This window comes from Caretta caretta, chromosome 6, assembly GCF_965140235.1.
Source record: "Caretta caretta isolate rCarCar2 chromosome 6, rCarCar1.hap1, whole genome shotgun sequence".
Classification (NCBI taxonomy): domain Eukaryota; kingdom Metazoa; phylum Chordata; order Testudines; family Cheloniidae; genus Caretta; species Caretta caretta.
The window spans coordinates 59,002,531-59,027,153 of record NC_134211.1 but is presented as its reverse complement, the minus strand read 5'-3'; the positions used below and the strand labels follow the sequence as shown (position 1 = coordinate 59,027,153).

At 49.4% G+C, this 24,623-nt stretch overlaps 1 protein-coding gene across 10 annotated transcripts in view; it reads left to right on the top strand.

Moving 5' to 3' along the window:
* Window positions 1-18,328, top strand: part of PACSIN3 (protein kinase C and casein kinase substrate in neurons 3) — a 41,335-nt gene extending 23,007 nt beyond the window's left edge. For 3 of the 10 annotated variants that reach the window (XM_048852088.2, XM_048852083.1, XM_075129608.1), the window contains exons 2-13: window positions 4,178-4,242; window positions 6,491-6,558; window positions 8,448-8,548; window positions 9,013-9,169; window positions 10,009-10,244; window positions 10,724-10,879; window positions 11,327-11,502; window positions 12,502-12,622; window positions 13,121-13,254; window positions 14,098-14,163; window positions 14,678-14,838; window positions 18,006-18,328. In XM_048852088.2, coding sequence (XP_048708045.1) covers window positions 8,495-8,548; window positions 9,013-9,169; window positions 10,009-10,244; window positions 10,724-10,879; window positions 11,327-11,502; window positions 12,502-12,622; window positions 13,121-13,254; window positions 14,098-14,163; window positions 14,678-14,838; window positions 18,006-18,121 — 1,377 coding nt within the window. In that variant the 5' untranslated portion in view covers window positions 4,178-4,242; window positions 6,491-6,558; window positions 8,448-8,494 and the 3' untranslated portion in view covers window positions 18,122-18,328. Of the gene's footprint in view, window positions 1-4,173; window positions 4,243-6,490; window positions 6,559-8,447; window positions 8,549-9,012; window positions 9,170-10,008; window positions 10,245-10,723; window positions 10,880-11,326; window positions 11,503-12,501; window positions 12,623-13,120; window positions 13,255-14,097; window positions 14,164-14,677; window positions 14,839-18,005 lie in introns of all 10 variants that reach the window. The other 7 variants (XM_048852085.2, XM_048852087.2, XM_048852089.2 and 4 more) reach the window with 5 other exon arrangements.
* Window positions 18,329-24,623: the final 6,295 nt, after the last annotated feature.

Sequence of the window (24,623 nt, the reverse complement as noted above, 5' to 3'; positions counted from 1 at the left end):
ATCCATTTGAGATGGAGATATGGATGCTGCAGTAGCTGCCAGGTCACCTGCACTCTGACTAACTGGAAGATCAGGCATCTCCTCACCCCTCACATCCTCACTGGGGCCGGAAGGCTCACCGTGAACATTTGTGTCTATGTATCTCAGGAGAGCTCCTTCCTGCTTAGATAGAAAGCTTCCTTTGCTTTCTTTCTTTTTCTGAATGCTGCCCCAGAGGGGCGTTTTATTCTTTCACTGATGACTGCCGTTCTATGTCAGCTATAGTGGCTCTCAACACTCAATTGAAGGGGACAAATAAGCAGGCTGGTAGCAGGGCCTGACTGAGGGAAGATATCAGCATCTTAAGGGCCTAACTGGCTCCTACTACTTCGGTTGACTGGCTGTTCTCCTCAAGTGGGTTCAGGAAAGCAGCAGGAAACAGGAAGCTCCCTGAGATTAATCAGTCCAGGCTCCTGGGGGTGCTGGAGAGGTATATAAGAGGCTCCTCCTCCTCTCTCTCCCTGCAGCTCCTACTGCTTTCTGTTATTCCCTCTCACCTTTTCTCCTGCCTGCCTGTTATGTCTCTTGTGCCCTCCTTCCTCCAGCACAGCACTCCACCATCTCTGTGCATCTAGAGCAGAGAGAATACATATGCACCAGCAGCAGATACAATTTTCTACACTCTGGGTCTAGTGATGCCTGCCCCCCACAGTCTGGCACCTGAGGCAGCCACCTCAGTTCGCCTCATGGTAAGGCCAGCCCTGGCTACGTGTGCATTATGGGGCCATGCTGATATAGTTATGCCGGTGTAGTCTCCGTAGTATAGATACACCCCTGGACAATAGGAGAGAGAGCAGAAGCTTGAAGCTAAAGGAGGATTTGGACATGAGGAACAGCTTTTGGCAGTGAGAGCAACTTGAGGTAAGAATAAGGATTTCCAAGGTTATGGAGCATGGTGCAGTCTCTCTGCTGTTTCAGGATGTTGTCTCAGTTGGAGTTGTGGAGGATACTAGTGCAGTGAGTTAAGCTAACTTCCAACGTTCAGGAGAAGTTTGAGTTCGCTGCTTGGCCCTGTGAATTTGTCCCTTCCAGTCACAGAACCTCCCAGCTTTGAAAGAATGTGGGATTCCTTCTGTGTGTTTTGCTGATGCACTGCAATCCTTGAAATCTGGTGTGGATTTGTCTGACCTCAGCAGGGTGTCTTTTTCCGCTTGCAGGCTTCTGGAGTCACCTTTGCATGTACCTACCGGTCTGACTAAGTGCTTTGTCTGTCTGTCTGTCTCTTTCTCTCTCTCTCCACAAGCTGGAGAACCCAGCTGAAAATCTTCTTTAAACTGGACTAGGCAGCTTTGGGAGCTCCAGTTCCAAGGGAGTGGCTGGGAAATACTGGCTCCTAGCTCCTTTCCCAGCCAGGTGACTCCACCAAAGGTGTGATCCCTGGATTGGAATAAATACTGTTGTGAAAGTCTGCCCTTCCCGAGCAACAAGGATGTCCCATGCAGTCACCTAACATTCCCATTGCTTGTGGGATCTTTGCATTATCTGGCATCTCGACCAGGCACCCAGCTGAGTAGCTGCAAGCTAGAGTGGGGACCTGGGCATGCCCTGTGGGAAGTGGGTAAGTACTGTGCGGCGTTTACAGGAAGCTACTATATAGTGGGAATGTAGAGCACATCACTAGCTCAGAAGCAAATCCACATTTACCACTGTGCTGGTGTCTGCTGGGCCAGGCAGTCTCTTCTGGCACTAGACTGGTGGAAAAGATAAAGGGCAGTCTTGGCTGTTTGTCTGTAGATAAGATGACTTGGCAGGCCTGGCTTTCACTGATAGTCCTCTATCCAGCCTGCCTTAAAGTTCATAGCAATTAACTATGGATGCTTGAGGCTCAGTTTCCTAGTAAATTTGTTCACACTAAATGTCTGTAACTGTGGCTGAGAGTGCCGTATGGTAGGGACAGTGCCTTCATCTCTATCTGGTGTAGGGCTGAGAACTATTTGGGGAATCATACCAGTCACAAAGGCCCTGTTCCCCCTGAAATGGAACTGAGCTAGACATGGCCTGCTCCTGACAAACATGGGCTAGGCTTGGTTTCAGTGTCTGAAAAACAAGGGGAAACCATTCCTTGTTAAAGATGTCTGGCTAAGGTGGGAAGACTAAAACCTCAGTTTCTAGATAGGGTTGTCATGCAACTAGGTCCTGTGCCCAGCAGTAACTGGGGTGTGGGAGAAGGTGGGACAGAACATGTAGTGTGGCAAAGGCCATGCTCTCCCACCTGTGCAAATCCACTTCAAAGGTGAAGCTCCTGCAGAGCTGCCTTCCAGAATTAGGGGAGTTGGGAGGGTGAGAATGAACCTCCCATTTCAGTATGCTCCTCACTTTACTGAATGGAAAAGTCCAGACATTGTCCACAATGATCCAGCCATCCAATGAGGCAATCCAAACAATATACCCAGATACTGCCCTGGGCACTCAGAGGGTGGAAGTATCGAAGGGCGGTGCACAGGAAGGAGGCTTTCTCTGTCTGCCTTGGGGAAACATTCACAGTGGCTAAGGATTCCTGTTTCTTCTTGGAAGAAGTAGAAGATGGTCCCTTGGCTCCTAGGCCAGAAAAAGAGTTCATGCATCGGGACTTCAGGGATGAAGGAATGAAGATGGGTGAGAGACAGGTGCAAAAGCAGTGGATAGGGGTATGAACTGAGTGAAGGGGCTATGGGTCCACTTGGTTACTGGGGTGTTGGTATGTAATGCATGCAGAGTCTGGCTATTCCTTCCCTGTGAGAGAGGAGGGAGCAATTCTGCAGTTAGCCTCCTTTGCCTACAATACTCTAGCCTTTGTCTGTCCTTGGGGAGCAGACAGAACTGTCTAGGGTCAGCTAGTCTTGGTGTAAACCAGGGGTGGGGAACCTTTTTTTCTGTCATAGGCCATTGACTCACAGAAAAAAATCCATTGCAAGTCACTCACCCACCTGGGGGGGTGCGGTGGGGCAGAGCTCGGGGATTCCTCCCCCCGCAGTGGGGTGAGCCAGCGCTCGCAACTTCAGCCTCGTGGGGGGGTGCCAAGACTTAGGGTTTCCCTCCCACAGTAGGTCCAGCCAGTGCTTGTGGCTCCAGCCCTGTGGGGCGGGGGAGAGTGGAGGCTCAGGGCTTCCCCCCCCCGCCCCGAGGTGGGATGAGCTGGTGCTCTCAGCTCCAGCCCTGCAGGGGGGGGCGTTGTAACCTGGATGAAATTAACCAATGGGCCGGATCTGGCCTGTGGGCCGTAGGTTCTCCACCCCTGGTGTAAACCCTGTGGAGTCACTGGATTTAGAGGATGGAACTGGCTTGTGGCCTGGTAACTAGAGGCTGGAAATGACCAAACACAGAAAAGAAATCAGCTCCATTGTACTGACACAAGGTAGTCATCCTGGGGACCACTTCCTGCCATTTCCCTGGGAAGAGCAGAGAGTGAGCTCAGTGCTCTTCCACAACCTTTTACTCTTGTCACTTGGTCTCAAGCACTGATATTTGCCTCTCAATTTGCTCTGGAGGCAGGTGCAGCCCTGCCTTAATGGGTTCTCTGGTGCTGAGCTCTGCTTACAAAATGCTGCTGCGTAGGAAATCACTATCTGAAGAAACCCTGAGCCACTCTAGCACCTTCTTATAACTGAGAGTCTTCCTGCTTGTTTAGCCAGCTAGATGGGATAGCTGATGATGGGGAGAAGAGGGATATATTACTCTGGCCACATTTTTGCTGTGAGAAGATTTTCTGAAGGCCCTCTTGATTATGGGGTCTAACATTGTGTGGAAATCCTGTATTTTTCTCCTCTCCCAGCCAGCCACTCTGCAGAAGTGTCTGATGCCCCTGCATGTAGTCCTCCTGCTGCAGAATGAGACTGAGTCCTGATCAGTCTAACTCTAGTGCTCTTGCAGGAGCAGGCAAGGCAATATGTGATTCTCTCCCACTACTGGTGTGGAAGGGAGGAGAGGGAGACAGGCGCACTTCTCCTGCCACCCTTCAATCCTGACCTGCCACATCCTTTGCTTTTCCAGTACTGCTGCTACATCTGCCAAAGAACCTTGGTTCTGACCTACAGACCCACTACTATTCTGGTATTATGGCCTCTCCTGTACAGCAGCTGCCAACCCTCTGCCATGTTAAGATGTCCACAAGGTACTCTGCTGTGACCACAAAACTAATGTAATTTGTATTTTAAGGCAGGCTTGGAGTCTCCATTGGTGAAATGACCTCCTAACGGTACAGCCAACCTCGGGCATTCAAAAATCGTAAGTTTGGTTTTAAAATGCTTTTTAAAAATTTCACTTTTTGTAGTGCACTTGGGTCATGGTTTTTAAGCTTTTTATCTCAACAGCCATAAGGGCTGGGAACCCTTTAAAATGAAAACGGAGAATCTCATGTAATGGTATTACTCCAGGACCTGGGGCTCTAAGAAAATACCAGTGGTTCCCAGACTTGCAATAAAGTGGCAGCACTGTAAAAGCTATCCAACAGCCAGATAGCTTCCTTCTGTTTCTCGTTTGTCTCCTTCCCCACTAATAAAACCTCCACTCCTCAAAAGCCACCCCAGGGATTCTCCTACTTGGAGTTTGAGCTGGCTTTGCCATCCCACCAGCATCAGAGTGTGGTACATAGATCTACAAAGAAATCATTTTGTTTTTTTTTTATTTGCTAGTAAACTCTCCTGGCTGTCCCAGCACTCAAGCTGTTTGCAAGAGCAGACGGCACGTGATGCTGTAGGAATAACCAACTTGGAGGGCAAGCCTCTTGCTCTTCCTGGGGCTCAGGCTGGCAGTGGCAGCTACCTTTCTCAGCGCTTCTGTTCACTATAAAATGTTCTCTCCAAGTCTGCATGTGGGGTCAGTGTGACCTGGTGACTGACATGGGGTCAGTGTGTAGGAGCTCTGGAAAGGGCTTGTACAAAAAAGGGTCCTTCTCATTTTCTGATGTGTATCTTCCACCAAGACAGACCCACTGGACTTCTGTAGGGCCTATGCTGCTCCAGGAGAGGCTTATGCCCTAACCAAATGCCAGCTACTTTGGGGTTGCATAGTATATCCAGCAGGGTTTGCAGTTCTGGGGTTGATTAATAGTTCTGGCAGCTAAAGAAACAATCTGTCTGATTCCTAAATTGAACGTTTGATGCAGAAACTGCAGAAAGAATGGACCTGGGTTCTCTGTCCTTTAGTCCCTTTTCTGACTGACTCCTAGATGGAGCATGGCTGCTCCACAGCACATTAAACAATTTTCAGCCTCCACCCCCAAACTCTCACGTGGGGTAGTTAGTCAGGACTGGAAACCAGAGTCTGACAGTGATTCATCTTTCCCTGGGAGGACTCAATACTGTTTAAAGGTAAACTGAGAAGGATTTTTTTTAAATTGTGCTTGTGCCTCTTGCTTCCTTATGAAGGAGAAATAAGGCCTGGGAGATAGGTTAAATATGTTTTTAACTGCTTGTGTGTTATCCTAGAGATTTTCAGAGTGTAAAGTCTGGTGGTGGTGGAGGATGACTAGAAGTCCCAGGGATGTTTACTGTGAGTTCTACACTGTAACTGAAGGGGCAATGCAATGACTCTTTAACAAACACTTTATTTCTCCAAAATATGACTTGGTGAATGGTTAGCACAGTGACTCAAGCCGCTCCTCATCCCCTTCCCTCACCCACGCCTTCCCCTGCTAAATCTTAGTTTGACTAAAATCACCTCCCTTCTCAGGTGCTGCAGCTTCCATTCTGTTGGCTCTTGCGTTATCTCCATTTAATTAATTCTGAGCCATTGTAGCCTTCTGGCTTAAGCAGGACATCCGTTTCTAACACAGAAAAATCAATCAGAACAAGAAATATTACTACTACTTGGAGTACAAGCTCCTTGGGCAGGGATTGTCTCCTCATGTTTGTACCATGTCTAGCACAGTGGGGTCCTGGTCTACGAGTGGGGTTGCTACTACTGCAGTAAAATGTCTAAATCACTTAGCTCTTTGGCCTACAGGCACTAGAGGAGGCTTTTGCCTCTTGATTCTTCTGCACGTCATGGTAGACAGCACTAGGCTTATCCGAAAAGCCAAGTGTGGGCAGCAGTGGGGAAGGCTAGAGAAGACATGTGGGCTGTACTGCAACGGAAAGGAGGACCAATCCCAGTGCAGCTGCTGTGCCTGGGAAACCTCATTTAGTTTAGTCCATTCCAGCAGTGGGCTGTTCCTTTGCTCAGCTGTTATAACAGCACCTTTCCCGCACAATGCCGTCATACTGCCCCACTGCTTCTATTTTAAATCTCTGGGACTGGATCTTGTGACACAGGGATTTGGCATCTCCCCTACATGCTGGAATGTGGCACCTTGGAAGAGGAGAGTGGCAGCAGCTGCTGTACCGGGAGTGCCCCTCCTTGCCTTGAGCATAGGGGGAGACCCAGGTTCCTATCCTAGGACTGTTACTTGTCAGAACAGCAGTGTCTCTGTCTGTGTCAGAGCAGCAGGGTCTAACTCTCTGTGCATCTCTCTCTTACCCACCACCACGTTTAGAGTTGGAACAGCCCAAGAAATCACTCCGGGCAGCTGGGGCCTCCAGAGCCCTCATTCTTCTCTTTCAGGTATGTAGTTACTTTGTTGCTGGGCACAGGAGTGGAACCAGCTGACTTGTAGTCATGCAAAGTTCTTTCACAGGCTGGCTATCAGGGCTGCTGGTGAGGGGAGGGGTCCTTCTGCATTTAAGGTTTCATGCACCTGAATCTTCTGTTTGGTATGATGACTTGCCCCTGTAACAGGGTTTCTTGGAGGGCAGTGGGGGTTGGGGGAAGTTGGAACTTTGTTGGGAAGCCAGAGGAATTTCCTTGATGGCCTTCTAACAACCTTCATATTATCCAAATGTGCTGCTCAGGCAGATGGTACTTAACGCTCTCCTTGGTTCCCTCTGTGTGTCTTCTGAAGTCTACCATGGGTCTCTTATTGTGTGGCTGATAGTCCCAGAAAGCAGACGCTGAGAAGGATTGAGGGGACATGGGATACCTAGTCTCTTGGACTGATCTGATGCTTCTTCTGCTGTGTGAGTTCTGCCTTGGGACTGGCAGAGAGAGCAGATACCTTTCTAGGGTGTGAGGGAAGCTTTTTATAACTGGGAATGTGGAAGAGGAGAAGAGCAGCAGCAAAGCATGTCAATCTTATGTTAACCAAAACTTGCCTGGGACAGGCCTGTATATACTGCTTACTCAGGCCTGTCTCCCCCTGCCACCCCTCAAAGGATAGTGGTGCTTAGGACGGTCCTGAGCACCACCATCAGGGCAGTTCTCATGTGGCAGCAGTGCCAGGATCCCAGTCCAGCCAAAATTATGTATTGATTCATAGATTCATAGATATTTAGGTCAAAAGGGACCATTATGATCATCTAGTCTGACCTCCTGCACAACAGAATTTCACCCACCAGTCCTGCAAAAAACCTCTCACCTATGTCTGTGCTATTGAAGTCCTCAAATCGTGGTTTAAAGACTTCAAGGAGCAGAAAATCCTCCAGCAAGTGACCCGTGCCCCATGCTACAGAGGAAGGCGAAAAACCTCCAGGGCCTCTTCCAATCTGCCCTGGAGGAAAATTCCTTCCCAACCCCAAATATGACGATCAGCTAAACCCTGAGCATATGGGCAAGATCCATCAGCCAGATACTACAGAAAATTCTTTCCTGGGTAACTCAGATTGGGCCGAATAGGAATTGGTAGTGACAGTGTTTCGGTGTGGGGTGAGATGGGGCCTTTGTCACCTTCTACACTGGATTCCCTGTGCCCAACACAGGAATGTGGTGACAGAGACTGTGTTGTAATGTAAATTGGGATGTTCCCAGGAAGCTCGTTCTGCCCGGAAACCCAAGCACATCCTTGGATAGATGGCACTAGGTGTGGCTATAGTTCCCTTCCTAGCCCGATAGGCTGCACCCCATTTAGGACATGCCTTCCTGGTGACCATTGGGTTTTGGTTTCTCTAGTCAGTAACTGATGTAATCTCTTAATCCTCCTCACTCTTTTATATTGGGACACTAGAGTCATCTCTTTCAACACAACTTATTTTAAGTGTCTCAAGGCTGAGCATGCTCAGTAGTTTAACTGAGCATGCTCTTCCTTTGATGGTCTTGGTGCAAAAAGAAGGAGTCTCTGCTGAGGCCTCTGCTGAGGCAAAAGGTTCTGGACTTACCAGTTTCTCCAGGACAGGTACAGCCTGGGTGGTGGCAGGGCCAGTTTCCTCCCTTCTAATGTGCCACTGGCCTCTCCTGAATGGGTCCCTTCTAGCGGGGAGAGGAGTTGAGTCTGCATGGCCTGTTTCGTGCTGGAACTGAGTAAGGGGGCTGGTAAGTGCCAGTGGTGCTGTGATATGGACACTTGCCCACTGGCAACTGGACTTGCCCAGCTCTCTTCCATAAGTGTTGAGTTGTCGGGATGGTGCGTGGCTGAGTCCCTGACAGTGTCATGCTACAAACAGCTCTTCTTTCTCTTCCAGCTGCACTGAAATCTGCAAAAATTCTTTGCTGCAAGAAAACCAGGGTTATGTCATCAGAAGATGATGTTGTTGGGGAGGCTCTTGGGGGCAGCTTTTGGGAGGTAAGGCGGGATCATTAGGAGAGAGGAAAATGTCTTTTACGTGTCACCCATAGAGTTATGGCTTGGGTCTCAAGCTTTCTGGGTAATATGCTATTCCCCTGGAGTGGGAGAGACACTGACTTGCTTTTGGGACTGGTGTAGTTCTCTGGAGGGGGATTCAGTAGGGTGTATAGGGGAGGTAACCCCTTCCTTCTCAGAAGCTACTAAGTGATGCCTCTGTTCTAGACCTGAATCAACACCAATGGAGAAGAATGTGAAGCCAGAACATCCCACCTCTTAAACTTCCCACAATACATCCACTTCCTCCTGCGGGAGCCCTGGGTGGGGTCCTAGCCCGGCTGTTAGCCTCAGCAGGACCTGCCCTTACTATGTGGTGGCCTGATCTGCTGCCCCTGGCTCCTAGGGTGGGTGGATGGGTGGGTGTGAAGTCAGTGCAGTGGGACTGACACTGTCTGCTCTTTCAGGCTGGTAACTACAGGCGGACAGTGAAGCGTGTAGATGATGGGCACCGTCTCTGTAACGACCTCACCTCCTGCTTCCAGGAGCGAGCCAAGATTGAGAAGAACTATGCCCAGCAGCTAACAGACTGGTCCCGCAAATGGAGGACCACTGTAGAGAAGGGTGAGGCCGGCCGGCTAGGGTGGGCACAGGCTTCAGGAGAAGCTCTCCACTCGTAGAGCACCCTGTCTTGCTGTGGTTGGGGATGTCCTTAGGAGATGAGCACACCCATTGGGCAGCATGGAGCTGGATTTCTTGTATTCTTCTTTCCTGGCTCAAACCAAGTAGCTCTAGGACAGGGATGCTCTGTGGTTCCTTTCCAGCCACCAGTTCTCTGATCCCTTCAAGGAAGGGATGTTCCCTCTGCATTTCCAAGTGCTCCATTACAAAAAAATGTTTGCCAGACTGGAAGGGGAGGTTCAGGCTTGGAGTGTGTACAAGGGAAGATCTGTAGCCTGACTAAAGGATGACTTGGGAGGAGACGATGGGAACACAAGTGCCTAAGAGAATCTAGTGGCAGGTGATTGACATCACAAGGTGATAGAGCCTTAGCGTGTAACAAGGAATGGGAGGGTATTAGAACAGTTGCCCTAAAGTGCCCACTAGCCCGTGAAACTGGCCTTAAGCTCCAGCCAGGGGACTGCCATTGCTTCCCTCTTCTAAGCTCAGCTAAGCTAAGCAAAGCCCCTAAGGAATATTTTGTAGAGACTCACCTACACTGCACTGGGGCAGGACTAGATCATCAGCTATGCATGCTCATTGTTAATACCTGACTCTGCGAGCTGTAACACGTAGTCCTTCCTCTCTTTTCTATCTGTGCAGAGAACAGTCCACGTTGGCCTGAGTGCTTTTTGGTGGTGGCAGAGGTGTCCTGCATGATGAAGGAAGGCTGGCTTCTGAACTTGGTCCCCATATCTGTGGACATAGGGTTGTAATGGCCACTCTCATGTTTGCTCCTCCAGGCCCTCAGTATGGCACACTAGAGAAGACTTGGCACGCCTTCCTGACAGCTGCAGACAAGCTGAGTGAGATCCATCTAGAGGTGCGGAACCATCTTGCTGGAGAAGATGCAGACAAGATCAAGGCCTGGCAGAAGGAGGCCTACCATAAGCAGATGATTGGTGGGTTCAAGGAGACTAAAGAGGCAGAGGATGGATTCCGTAAGGCCCAAAAACCCTGGGTGAAGAAGCTGAAAGATGTGAGCAAGGAGTGTGTGTAAGGCAGAGGGGGCTGGGATGCTGGTGCTAGACATTTTTGCCTGGAGTGCAGTTAGCTTGGGTGCGCTTTGTTTAGGCATCTCTTTAATTGTGGGGGTTGGTTCTGTTAGGTGTGGCTGGCTCTTTGCCCATGGCATACTTGCAGCCTTCCTTGGTGCAGAAATATCTGGGGTTGGTGGGCTGAGGCCCTCCTGTGTGGCAACCTGTGACTTGGGGGAGGAAGGGGGTGACTTTATGTCTGTGGAGTTCGGGGGAAGCCTTTTCCTTTGAGCATGGCAGGCTGATGGCTGAGCTGGCCTCTCCTGATGGGGCTGGCTCCTATGTGATGTTTGCTGCCAGTAATAAAGTCTGAAAAACAACACCTACCATCTCTTCCCCCTTCTCCCCAGCAACACGTAAGGGATGGGAAAGTTTGTGCTGGGGCACCTAGCTCTGTTTTTTACAGAACTACCTGTGTTAGGTGGAGACCTCTAAGAAGAACTATCACACAGCCCGGAAGGATGAGAAGACCGCACAGACACGTGAGAACCATGCCAAGGCAGATTCCTCCATCTCACAGGAGCAGCTGCACAAGCTGCAGGAGCGTGTGGAGAAATGTGCACAAGAAGCTGAGAAGGTGGGTGTGCCCTTTGTGGACTCAGACCATTAGGGGTCACTATACCTGCGAGGCATGGGGAGAAGAGACTTGAAATGAGTGTCAGCTTAGCTCCTGGTCTTAGCTGAGCCTGTCTCTGTCTGTCTGACCCCCTCTCTGCCCCCCTCACCCGCAGCTGGGAAAGTCACTGCCATTGGAGAACTGGGGAAGGTGTCAGAGGTAGAGAGGGGTCACTGACATGGCAGGACTGCAAGCCTGGCTCTGGGGAGGAAGGGGCTTGCCTGGGTTCCCCTGATGTTCCCATACGCCATGCTTAGCTGTGCAGGGGAGTCTGTGCAGGGTCCCCTGATGGAGAAGAGCAGGAGCAGGTGGGGAAGAAGCTCTTGTGTGCCCTAGACAGGGTGCAGAGCAGGGGGTTGGCACCACGGCCAGTTGGCTTATGTTTGTTCTCACTCCTGGCTGCTGCAGTGTAAGGATCAGTATGAGAAGATGCTAGATGAGCTAAACCGCTACAATCCCCGCTACATGGAGGACATGGAACAGGTGTTTGAGGGCTGCCAGGAGGCAGAGTGCAAGCGACTGTGCTTCTTCAAGGAGATGTTCCTGGATCTACACCAACATCTCAACATCTCCACTAATGAAAGGTACCTACCTGTGCAGTGTGTCCTGGTGTGCGACGGGGATGTCCACTGCATGGCCTCTGGGAAAGGAGAGCTTCTGGCGTGTGTGTGTGGGTGGTGGTGGTGGTGGTGGTGGGGGGGGGGCTTGTGTCCTATTATTTCCCCTTCTAAGGTGTCTGAATAGCTGCAGTCTGACCACAGCTTGTCTCTGGTTTTATTCAGGGTGGGTTCTGCCTCAGTTTGAGGATTCCACCGCTCCTACCATTGTGCACCCTTCTTGTGGGTGTGAGTCTTTAATCTACTCTGTCCTTCACTATGAAGTGAAGGCTGTTACCTGCCTCCAAGGGGATGTCTACTCTGTATCTGGCTGTGCGGACCTACCCCCAGCCCTCAGAGCCTGAGCTGCCATTTCTGCACAGCTATTTTTAGCACACTAGCTCCACTGTGGACCCAGGCTGGGAGACTCACTCCCAGGTGAGGTGTAGAAATACACCAACTCACTGCTCCATAAACTTTGAGGGCCAATGCCACCCCATTCCCTCCAATAGCTGGAGACATTTAACCTGCTTCCTTTGGTGTGATATGACTCAGGAGATATGGCCATGAACCTCCATGTAATACTGTGCCGGGGCATGGGGGTAGCCATTGCAGCCTCCCAGGACAGTTTTTGTGTAGGGTCGAGGAACAGTATACGTCAAAGAGACCCATTTCCCTGTGTCTCTTCATGGGATTCTGCCAGCCCTTTGCAAGTTCCAGCAGCAGGGCATCTCCAGCTGTCCATGCCTATGAGCCAGGCCAGCTGGCTCCCTGCTCCATCTCTGAGGGGATGGTGCTTCCATGGAGTGGGATGTCTGGCTTGTGAAATGCTTTGGGGTTAAAGGTGCTGGAGCACAGCCTCTCTAATCCCCAGTGGTTCTTGAAATAGGATGATGTGGAGGTGAAAGGGGAAATTTATGCACCTGACAGTAATTTGGGGCTGTACAGGGACTTGCTCACTGACATTGGTTCTGCTTCTGCTTGCAGTTTCCATGCGCTGTACCGGGATCTGTACCAGGGAATCGTGGCTGCAGATGACCAGGAGGACCTGAAATGGTGGCGCAACACTCATGGGCCAGCCATGGCCATGAATTGGCCACAGTTTGAGGTGGCATATTCCTCATTTCCACATGCTGCAGAGCTACTTTATTGTACTCGTACTCTGTGGCTTCCCCCTGCCCGCTGAGACTTCCCACTGGAAAACACTCTGTCCCTGCTCACCTGGGATCATGATGTTTCGTTTCTTTTTTCTTAGAGGGGATAGTACTGGAAGGTCTACCTCTGTGGCAACTGGGGAGAGGCCATGCCAGCTAAAATGCAATCATTCTGGCCCCCCTCCCAGCTCTGGTCAGGGATGGGGGTTTATGCTAAGGGTAATGAGACATGCTGAATCTTTTCTCCCCCCTCTACACCCCCAATCCTCAGGCATGATCTTACTGCCTCTGCAGGGCTCTTATTTGTCAGACTATTCCATTGCATTGCTTGGCCATTAGTTAAATATGGTGCTGTGTTCTTGTGCCCCACCCGCCTTCCTCTCTGGCAGTAGAATAAACTGTGTCAAAGCTCTCTGGACTCAGGGGACTGACGTGCCTTTCCTTCTGGACAGGAATGGACCCTGGAAACCCAGCGGCCAATCAGCAAGAAGGAGAAAAGCAGTAAAAGTGCTGAAGATGTGACGCTGACCAGCATTGTGCCCACACGGGACGGTGTTTCTCAGACCCCTCCACAGACACGGCGAGGGTAAGGGCTGAAGCCTGGGACATACTGGAGACGCATAATTATGCCCTGGAGTATGAAATAGCTTAGCTGAGAAGAATGATCTCATTTGTATTTCTCTCCCTCTTTTTTTCACCATTGGGCTGGAAATGGGTGAGCCCCAAGCAGTGCCCTGGCCTATACAACTCGGAGATGAGTAGGGCAGAGAAAGGGGCTTTCTTGGAGCATTGGGGTGGGATAGTGGGAGGATCTCCTCTGCTGTCCACGTGCACTCATATGATAGTGCCAGAGCTAGGACCTTCCTCTCCTAGTGGCCCTGTTCAGTGCTGGGGTCTCCTCTCAACTCATCCTAGCATGGGTCTGCTTAGTCTGATTCACTGCTGAGCAGGATGCTGTGTGGGAGAGGTTGCTGGTAGGATTTTGCCTTCAGCTGCTTTTCATCTCTGGGAGATGGAAAAAGCCCCTGGGGATTGAGAACTAGAAATCCTTCCCTAGGTACACTGGCAGGCCTGGATGTTTGAACAAGACTCTCTTCTGTGGATACGAGCATCTTATGGTTTGGTGTGGGGTGCTACCTGGTCAAAACTTGACAAGCCCAACAGAGAAAGTTTACACAATTCAGGTAGCTGCTTCCTCTTCCAGGATCTGTAGCAAATGAGTTAGAGAATGGGAAGGAGTTTAGGAAATGAGTCTCCCATGGTGTCCACTTCCTTCCTGCTCCAGAAGACATTATCTCCTGCTAGCACAAGTGAAGCTTAGAATTGAACATGGCAGGGAAGGAGTTGGAAGCAATCTGGGTGGAGCTGTCTCCAGGCTGTTGTCCTTTCCCAAGGAGCTGGATTCAGGGCCCTATTTGCCAATCCACAGGTTTTCCTACCAAGCGGAGAAGAACAATTTCTTCTATGACACCGTGAGGGCATCAGCCCATGTGAAGTTAGTATGGAATGCCCCCTATCCAGGGGGTGTCTGGGTTCAAACTATTTGTGTTCTGCTCTTCCTTTCTCCTCTGTTCTGGCCCCTGAGTTAGGGAGACCAGCTGAGTCTGCCCTGGGGGGATGTGGCCTCCTTTCTCTTTCAGGGCTGTTTCCAGCTGAGCATGTTTTGGAAATACCTGAACTTCTTTGTGTTGGCTGTCCTGGGTGAGGGATGTCTGAGTGGGGTTGGGACTTGAAAGGGGGGATGCTCTTTGGACCCGTTGCCTACACAACCCCCTGGGGTTCTGCAGTTTTCTGGGCTGTTTTGAGCCAAATCTAACTTCTCCTGGTCTCTCTCCTTCCCATACATTTCCACCCTCCTGTCCTGCCTCTCTGTCTCCTCCTGGCTCAAGTGTAGTTGTCCCTGGGGCTCTATGGTGATGCATGATTCAGGAGATGGGGAGGCACCTCAGAGGGTCAGGCCTGTGTTTGAGATAATCCTGCATTTTTGTTTTTCCTCCCCACACACACAGCGGAGCGAAAGAGGACATGTCGGAGTGGTCCGATGACGACACTCCCAAGAAGTGCCTGGATGCCAATGGGCACGAGGAGGACATAAAAGTACCAGGTGTACAGGTGCGAGCGCTGTATGATTACACAGGACAGGAGGCTGATGAACTGAGCTTTAAAGCAGGTACAGAGGCACTAATCCCTTGCCACTACCACTTGGGCTAATGGTTGGAAACCTCCCACTGTGAGATCTGGATAGCTCCTTGGGTGGTGTTCATTGTCCTTGCCCACTGCTTCTGGAGAGGGGCATAGCACTGGGCAGGCCAGCACTCCATTCCACCATGCTGCTGAGAGGGGGACCAGCAAGGCTTATACTGTGGGGGAGGCACCTCATGCATAGCAAGGCATTCAGGTGCTGAAAATGGAATGTTTTGGGTCCTGGCCAAGGGGTTGGAGAATAACCTGATTTGTGTTTGTTTGGGGTAGGATGGGGTGTGTGTGTGTGTGAGAGAGAGAGAGAGGTGGAAACTCTGAATAAAGACATGGGGGGTGGGAGTCTTTTGAGCCCTCATTAGCAAATGTTGCTCCCTTGGGCCAGGATTGTGAAAATCTCCTCCAAACCTTTCCTTAGGAACTTAAAGGGGGAGGGTTTGGGTTGCCTTTATAAAGTGCCTCCTCTTGCCTTTGTAAAGGGGCCAGAAAGAGCTAGTTTTGGGGGGATTAAGTTCTTGTCCAATAAGCTGGAGTTAGGTTAGCAGGAGGAAACTCCACAAGCCACCACCTATGGCAGTGGTACTCAACCTGTTTTATCATTGTGGGAAGCGCCCTCCCCAAACCCTTCCCCCCCAGGCCTCTATGTCCAGTGCCCCACACCCAGAGACTCCCACCACAGAGTGGGGCCAGGAGCAGAGCTCTGTGACGTGCAAGCTAGATGGCAGCCCCAGTGTGGTGTGCAAGCTGGGCAGCAGCCCCGGCACTGCAGCATGCAAGCTGGCTGGCCTTTAGCACACAGCTGGGCTGCAGCTATGTGCTAATTGGGCTACTTGCAGCCACGGGTTGAGAACTACCTACCTAAGGTGAGGGAGCTTCCTGGGACTGGAGCAGTCTGCTCCCAGTAGATGATGAGGCTAAGGAGAACCCTGGGACCTTTCTCTCCACCTGAGCTGTTTGTACTCTGCCTGCCTCTCCCCAATCTTCCAAGGGGCCATCTGGATCTTGGGAGTGTTTCTAATCTTGCTTGTATTGACTTGCTTGCAGAAACATTGACTCTTTTTGCAGGTACTAAAATCCCTGGCTCAACAAGGGCCTGGTGCATGAGGTCAGCATCTGTGCTGCTGAATCACTACTAGATTTCTTGGCACTAACTCACTTACTGGCTCAGTAGAACAGCTTTAAAGCAATCCCAGCAATAAGCTGGATAAGGATAATTACCCTAGGGGGAAGGAGAGATACAATTTCTCTCCCGGACACCTGCTGGTTGGGATGCGATGGAAGGTAGCAGGCCCATGGGTCCCACCCCTCCCACAAAAGAAACGGCTCTAATTCAAGCCAGTTCGTCCCTTCAGTGCTTGGGTCAGCTCATTCCATCCAAATGCTGCTATGACCAGCCTGTACTAGTAGGGCTTGAGTTCAACTTGGGTTGCAAGATGACTTTCCTTCCCAGTCTCTGAACAATTGGACAGTCCCACAATGGCAGTCAAATCTCCTTGTAATGGTAGAGACAAAGGATTTCTGTTGGTGGCAAGTGATCCTATTCCTTCCCTTTCCCAAAGTTCAGATCTGGGGTAAGGAATAAGAGCCCTTTCTGGCTAATCTCTGTGGGCCCATTCCATAGTTTACTGACTGCCTGGGCTTTGGCCAATCACTGAATGGGCATTTAACAGCTAGAGCTCAGCGGTTTCTCACTAGTCCTTTCCAACTGCTTCGGAGGAGCCTTAGGCCAGAGAGAACATGAAGCAGAGTTCCAGCACTGAGATTTGGGAAGCGCAGTGCTCCCCAAGGGCCTTCTCTTGACCTCTCTGGTGCTGGTCTCCTTATCTAAGGAAAAAAAAATCTTTCATGAGCAACATATGCTTCTTCGAGAGCTCCCTCTGTAGAGTTTTTTGTGCCTGCAATATGGTTCCAGTCCAGCGGGAAATATTGAGATGATGTGATGAGATCAAGATTATACTTGTTTGTTGCATTTCACCTGTATGGGGTTTGTACAGTAACTCCTCGCTTAATGTTGTAGTTATGTTCTTGAAAAATGCTACTTTAAGCAAAACGATGTTAAGCGAATCCAATTTCCCCATAAGAATTAATATAAATGGGGGGGTTAGGTTCCAGGGAATTTTTTTTTGACAGACAAAAGGCTTTATATATATAAAGTTTTAAACAAATAATATAATACAGTACACAGCAATGATGATTGTGACGCTCGGTTGAGGTGGGGGAGTCAGAGGGTGGGATATTTCCCAGGGAATGCCTTACTGCTAAATGATGAACTAGCACTCAGCTGAGCCCTCAAGGGTTAACATATTGTTAATGTAGCCTCACGCTCTACAAGGTGGCGCGAATGGAGGGAGGAGACACAGCATGGCAGTGGCTGCAAACATTCCCTGTGGAAACTGAACGTGATGATGAACCCATGCTATCCCACTGGAGCGCACCACTCCCTTCGCTTTCCAGGTGGTGGGTGGGTGGGGGTGTGTGTGTGTGTGTGTGAGAGACATGCATTGCCCCTTTAAGTACGCTGATCCCACTCTAAGTACACTGCCTTTTTAAGTAGATCAACAAGTTGACAGCAGCTGATCCTTCTGTCCTGAGCCCTGTCCTGTTTTCCCACAACACACTCTGTGGAGATGGGGTTCAGGAATGGGGGGTGGAAGTGGGGGCAGGGGGAGACCCTGACATCAGCACTCCTCTTCTCCCCGCCTCCCGCAAGCAGGAGGCTCCTGGGCGCAGCTCCAAAGAAGAGGGCAGGAGCAGCACATGGCAGTGTGGGGGAGGGACAGCTGAACTGCCTGGCAATTGATAACCTGCTGAGTGGCTACTGCTTAGGGAACTTAGGGGAGCTGAGGGGACGGGGGCTGCCAGTCCACCCTGGTTCCAAGCCCCTACCAGCCAGCTCCAACGGACGGCTCTTTCTGCAAGCAGTGGACAAAGCAGGCGGCTGCCAAACAACTTTAAATGAGCATGTTCTCTAATTGATCAGCAACAAAACATTAACTGGGATGATGTTAAGTGAGGAGTTACTGTACTTCTAATAGGAGGGTCATGCCCATTTGCTCCTTGGGAGCTATCCAGACCCTGGGAGGTGTATGGGCTCTTGACTCCTTTCCAGTGGCAAAGTTTGTGCTGTTTCCTCTTTAGGTGAAGAGCTAATGAAGATCAGTGAAGAGGATGAGCAGGGCTGGTGCAAAGGCCAGCTTCACACTGGCCAGGTTGGACTCTATCCTGCTAACTATGTCAAGAGGGTGGGATCATGATTGCTACTCTCATCCTGACGTGTGTGTGTGTCACACGTATATCAGCATCTCCTGCAGAAGTCACCCAATCGCTGCTGGGCCCCTAACCCACATCAACAGCATGTGTAGCAATTTCTGGACTCTGGGGACATTTATGTCTTGTAATCAATGCTTCATTTTAAAATTCTAGAGCTGTAGGGATTTTCTAATAAACAAAGATTGAGTAAAGATTTCTGCTGCCTCTGAGCACTGTAGGAATTGAGGGAGGGGTCTTAATAGCTTGTCCTGGGATGGGCCATTGGGACATACTGATACCTGGCCAATCTGCTTCTGCTTGTAAAAATCTGAGAGCTTTTGGGACCATGATTGGTTGGTTGAAGGCTGATCAGTTACTCAGCTTCCCTCTTTAGGGAAATTTTGAAGACAAACCTTAGTGTAGCTTCCTTTTTGGACCCTTTCAGGTTGGCCTAGGTATGGCCCTGAAGTAGTTCTGGTGGTCTTGGCGCCCCTTCTCACGGACTGGCAGAAGTTAAGTGTCCATGGTAATCTGTTCAGATCTGAGGGCAGCTTTCAATACCATTCACCTCTAGGTCTTATTGATTGCTCGGTGGACTGCAGCTGGAGTAGTTGGCAGAGCTTGAGTGGCTCTATTCTATTCTTTTTTCTTCCAAAGATTCAGTATGGTAGTGCTGGTTATTGCTCACCTGCCCAAAGGGCTATCCCCTGTGGAGCATCTTGACCATGGGTGGTGGATATCGTAGGCAGACGGAGGTTGTGCCTCCCCAAACAGCCTAGCGTGGCCCTGCCCATGCTCCACTCCAAGGCCAGGCCCCCTTCTGCAGTTTTCAGTCCTCTGCCCTGGGCCAGGCTGACTGGGGCTAGCTGGCTTGCCTCCCTCAGGGACTCAAGGCGGCTGGGGCTGCATTGCGGGCCCAGTGCACAGGGGCGCTTCGACCGCAGTGAGGGTGCTCTGGGCTCCTGTGGGGTAGGTGGGGCCCCCATGATCTTGAGGGTCAATTAAGTTTCCCATCCTAGTCAATATTTATGCCAGACAGCACGGGGAGATGCTGAAGTGTCAGAAAACATGTCCAGGGTGTCATCGGACCAAGGATAGTGCACTATCTGGGAAGTGGATGATATACCTTTTTGGAGCCTCCAGACAAGATGCAGTTGACATAGTGGAGAGGAGGCTTGGTGCCTACCCCACTCAGCTTCGTGGCACTTTTGGTTTGTAATGGATTTTTGGATCCTTGATAACTGTAGCTCAAACTACCTCTTCCTTCTGTCTGTAAAGGCATTTATGAGCACTTCTCACACATCTGAAACCCTCTCTCCCCCATCCTTCAGGCCCTTGACTTGCAGACTGGACGACTGTATTGCACTCTACATGGGGTGCAGTGCTTGCAGACCATTTAGAAGCAATATATGGTATAGAATGCGCCTACCTGCTTCGCAACAGAAGCTACCTTACTCCAGTTCCACTAGCTTCCCAACTATTTCCAGGTGCCATTCAGTGATGGGGATCTGTAAGGCTTTTTATGCCCTGGGTCGTCTCTCCATCTTTATATTCCACTGGGGCAACTGAGGTCGGGAGGGGGGGAGGGTGGCGTCTGAAGTTCATGTTGCTGGCATTCAAATGTCATGTGGATAGCCTAGGGTCCTCAATTCTGGCTTACATGTGACATACAGAATGGCCGTAGAAGCCCAAATAAATGTAACAGAAAGGAGACATTTGAAGTGCAAAACTAAAGGTGAGATTGGAATTAATTTTTCATTGTAAGATTTCAGTCCTGGGCAAGTGAATTATCACTGAGATACAGAGGTAAAATTGTAAAAACAGCACTTAGAATTTCACCTAGGAAGGTAACTGCGCTTACACACATGAGGTCCTTGGCCCATGGTTGAGAAGATACCTGCCATAGAGTCAGAATAACTGACAAACTTGGGCCAAACATGAGAGAGAGAACTGGAACACAGGAGAGATGTCTTCTAGTAACCCAGATGTTATACAGGCCAACAAAAAGGTTCCAAAGCCTTAAACTTGAAAAAGAGCAATAAGACATTCAGAGGAGATCCAACACCCAGATTCACTCCTTTAACTGTAGAGATAAAAAGCAGGCAGACTCAAAACTCTGTACTGAACACAAGTAGTAAAATGTCTGCCGTGATGGCAGAAGCCAAATTCTTTGTCAAATTAGATGCAATGGCAGGGTTTGGCAGATGGCCCTGGCCACAAAGCTTTGATATTTGCCTGCCTCATGAGGTTGCCTTTTGGGCTATATTTAGCACCAGGAAGTATTTATCTGCACAATGTGCCAGGTTCAGGAAGGTGTCTCAGGAGTGAAAATGTACATTGATGCCATCATAAGCTGGGGCAGCTCCACTCCTGGACTTCAGGAACAACTCTAGAGGGGACTGGAAATCATAAGAAACAACCTTCAAGTGAATGAGGCTTAAGTGTCCATTTTAAGTTACTGAAAGTGAGCAGACCTGTAAGATTCAAGTACTAGTGAATATGCAGAGACCCAAAGATAAAAGAATTCTGAGACTGCAAGGCATGTTTATTTAGATCAGTAAGCTTGTACCTACCTATGAAGCTCAAACAACTTTCAGTAAAATCGCTTCACAGATAAACCGAATAGATTTGGATGGCAGAGTGGGTCAGAATTCAAGCGTAGCATTCACTGACTATAGCACTACTGCAGCAATACTTTGACTCACGGGAAGAGTCTCTAAAGAGGTTTCATAAAAAGAGTAGGACTGACAGCTCCCTACGAGCATGACTGGCAGAAAATGTCCAACTGAAAAGATGCTAGGCCTTGCCTATCACTATACAGTTTGACTAGAGAGAGTTATGAATCCTCAAGCTGAAATGAACCATAAACTACTGATTATGGCCTACAAAAGGACATGGAGAAGTGTAGCCAAGGATGCAGCCATTCCTTTATCATGATCTTGAAGTTCCAGCTAGGACATTGCTCCCGTCACTGACCCGCAGCCAGATGACCTAGAACAAATAGGGATAGTACACATGAACATGAGATGAGCTAGAGGGAAAACAGGCCAAGGATAAAATCCTACGAACAATAAATTATATGTAATAAATGGGGAAATCTAGTCTTCCCACCTATATATTCCTAACTTATATATGAGTTTTCATAACCATTAGCAGAAAAGGACAAATACGCCTACCCCTAGGGACAAGGAAATATTGGGAAGGACATAGGAAGGGTAATTTAGAATGACAGTCCACAATTCTCCTTTTTAAAAAGTGGTGAATGTATGTGAAAGATGGTGGGAAGTACAGAGAAGCAAAGCAGAAATAATCTGTGATACAGAAAGAACTTGCACCTCCAGAGGACAAAGTCTGAAAAGGTTTTGTTTGTCCTGAGAAAACATGATAGCCTGATCATAATGGACTGTTTGCAACTTTTCAGAAATATCAACACTTAAATACGGCACAGCTTGTGTGACCAGATCCAGAAAATCAAGTTTGCACACTGGGAATTCTATAAAATGACAAGGACTGTATTACTGGATGAGGGGACCACACATTAAGAATGGGGAGGTTTTGGACCTTACTGAAATCTGAACTTTGGCATGACAGAGTATGAGATTCCTATAAACAAATGGATTAATAGAATGTGGAGCCTAAGTAGTGAAGAACTTACTTAAAAACAAACAAACTATACTTAATACATCTGCTGGTGCTTTCCCCATAGTGCAGAACTCTTTACAAACAGCTGTGTGTGTACTTGTTTACCAGACTGATGCAATTACAGCCTGACAAACTTCTGATGTTGGCAGAGATCTGACAAATCAAAATGAATACAAAACTATAATGGAGCCAAATGCCCTTTGCCATAATTGGTTAATGTGGTTTGGGGCTGTTAAACCAGAAATCATTTTAAGATTCTGTCTGAAACAGATACAGAAACCTGTTGAAAGGTTCACATTTAAATGCTTGGATGATGTTAAACTATAGCCCTGTGTGTGTTATAACTTGTCCCATTCCTCCACTGAATGGAAAATGAGCTTTAATGTTAAGATTCAATCAGGGAATGTGAAGTTTCCATAGGCCCTGCCCCAATCCACACCACGTGGTTGCATGTGATACTCAAAGAAACACAAAAAGCTAGACAGGTTTCAGAGTAACAGCCGTGTTAGTCTGTATTCGCAAAAAGAAAAGGAGGACTTGTGGCACCTTAGAGACTAACCAATTTATTTGAGCACGAGCTTTCATGAGCTACAGCTCACCTCATCGGATGCATACCGTGGAAACTGCAGCAGACATTATATACACACACAGAGACCATGAAACAATACCTCCTCCCACCCCACTGTCCTGCTGGTAATGGCTTATCTAAAGTGATCATCAAGTTGGGCCATTTCCAGCACAAATCCAGGTTTTCTCACCCTCTGCCCCACAAACTCACTCTCCTGCTGGTAATAGCCCATCCAAAGTGACAACTCGCTTCACAATGTGTATGATAATCAAGGTGGGCCATTTCTTGCACAAATCCAGGTTCTCTCACCCCATCACCCCCCTCCAAAAACCACACACACAAACTCACTCTCCTGCTGGTAATAGCTTATCCAAAGAGACCACTCTCCCTACAATGTGCATGATAATCAAGGTGGGCCATTTCCAGCACAAATCCAGGTTTTCTCACCCCCCCACCCCCATACACACACAAATAAATTGGTTAGTCTCTAGGGTGCCACAAGTACTCCTTGTCTTTTCGCTAAAAGCTAGACAGGAACTAGTTGCAGACATTGAGTTTTTGAATACAGCAAAATTAAACTACAACAGACCCACCCCAGTACTAACTACATTATTTCTTAAATAAATTGTATTTTTCTATTCAAGTGTTTTATATTACCTATGCCCCCAGGCACGACAGTATGTAAGTGCCTACCACATGAAATCATTAACAATAGCCAAGCCCTTCTGGGAGAGCCTATCTTGAGTTAGCCGTGAAAGCTTCTGTATGCCTGGAAGGGGGAACCTGTGCTTGGCTAGCCTGGCTGGTATAGGAGGACCTGTGAGCCTGCTTGGAGGAAGTAGTTGAAGAGGGAATGAGGGTGATCATATGTCTCTTTCAATAGCTCCACAATAAAGCAGCAGCTGACTTGGCTACCATCTGAGCTGCTCCACCTATTACTGTGGCCCATGCAGCAGCCACATAGTCTCTGGGGTGAGAGTTGTTACTGTGGAACCCAGAACCAGCTGGGAAAACTGTTTCCATCTGTGGTTGGGGGTTGACGGGGTAATCAACATACGCCAACCACCCTATGGCTAATGTATTATGCCCAGGTCCTTCAGAGAGCTTGGTGCTGTTTCTTGTTGCAGACGGTTTAAATTTACAACCTCCCCATCTCTTTTCCCCACACTTTGTGTACTTGTGTTTTTGAAGATATGTTGAAGTTGATGAGCAGCAGATGGGCACTTTCCTGTGGGTCTGTAGCAGCCCCAGCTTATGGAGCACTTGCTGCAGCTGGTTTCTGTGTGGTAGGGTTGCTTGGCACTAGGACTGAAGCACTGCAACAGGTGCAAGTGTGGAAACCTGACCAGTGCCCCAGTGAACTGTTGCAACAAGCCATGTCTGCCCCTCACCCTCTGCATTTCTGCTATTTACTGACCTAGCCCAAGGCCACAGTCACTCAGTGCTGGATGGTGGCTTTCTCCGACTGAAGGTCAGGCTGCATTATTAACTAGGGCTGCCTCAGCTCTGTTGCTCAGACAGTTAGACTCTGCCCATGTGCAGAGGGCAGCAGAAATCAAATGACCCGGTAGCCAGGTTAATGGGCAGAAGCTGTGCAGGTGAAGTTCTTTTTTGCTAATAGCAACAGCACGCCCAGAGCAGGCTGTAACCTGGATGGTGACATGGGCGCCGGCTCCACAGGTGCTCTGCGGCTGGAGCACCCACGGGGAAAAATTAGTGGGTGCTCTGCACCCATCAGCAGCCAAGCTCCCCACCCCATCTCACCTTTGCCTCCTCCCCTAAGCGTGCTGCATCCCTGCTTCTCCTCCCTGCGCTTGCTGCCACAAAACAGCTGTTTTGCAGTGTAACAAGCTCTGGGAGGGAGGGATGGGGGGAGGAATGGAAATGCAGTGTGCTCAGGGGACGAGGCAGGGCCAGGATGGGGATTTGGGGAAGGGGTTGGAATGGGGGCAGGACATGGGCGGGATGGGATAGGGCAGGGGTGGAGTTGGGGCAGGGGCAGAGACGGGAGTCGAGCACCCACCGGCGCCAGCAGAAGTTGGCACCTATGGATGGTTATAGGCTGATCAGAGGCCCTTCATGGAAGGGACTATACCAAAGCTGGAACTAAACCTGAGGCCTCTACCAGTCGCTTAAGATCAGTGTAACTGGATAGAAAAATCCATGGCGGGAGTGGCGAGTTGGGCAGGGATGAACCAACCCAAAATGGGATCAGAAAGGCAGAGAACAGCAGAAGAATAAACTGACTTAATAAACTAAGGGGGAAAACCTGCAAGCTGGGTTTAAAGACACCTCCC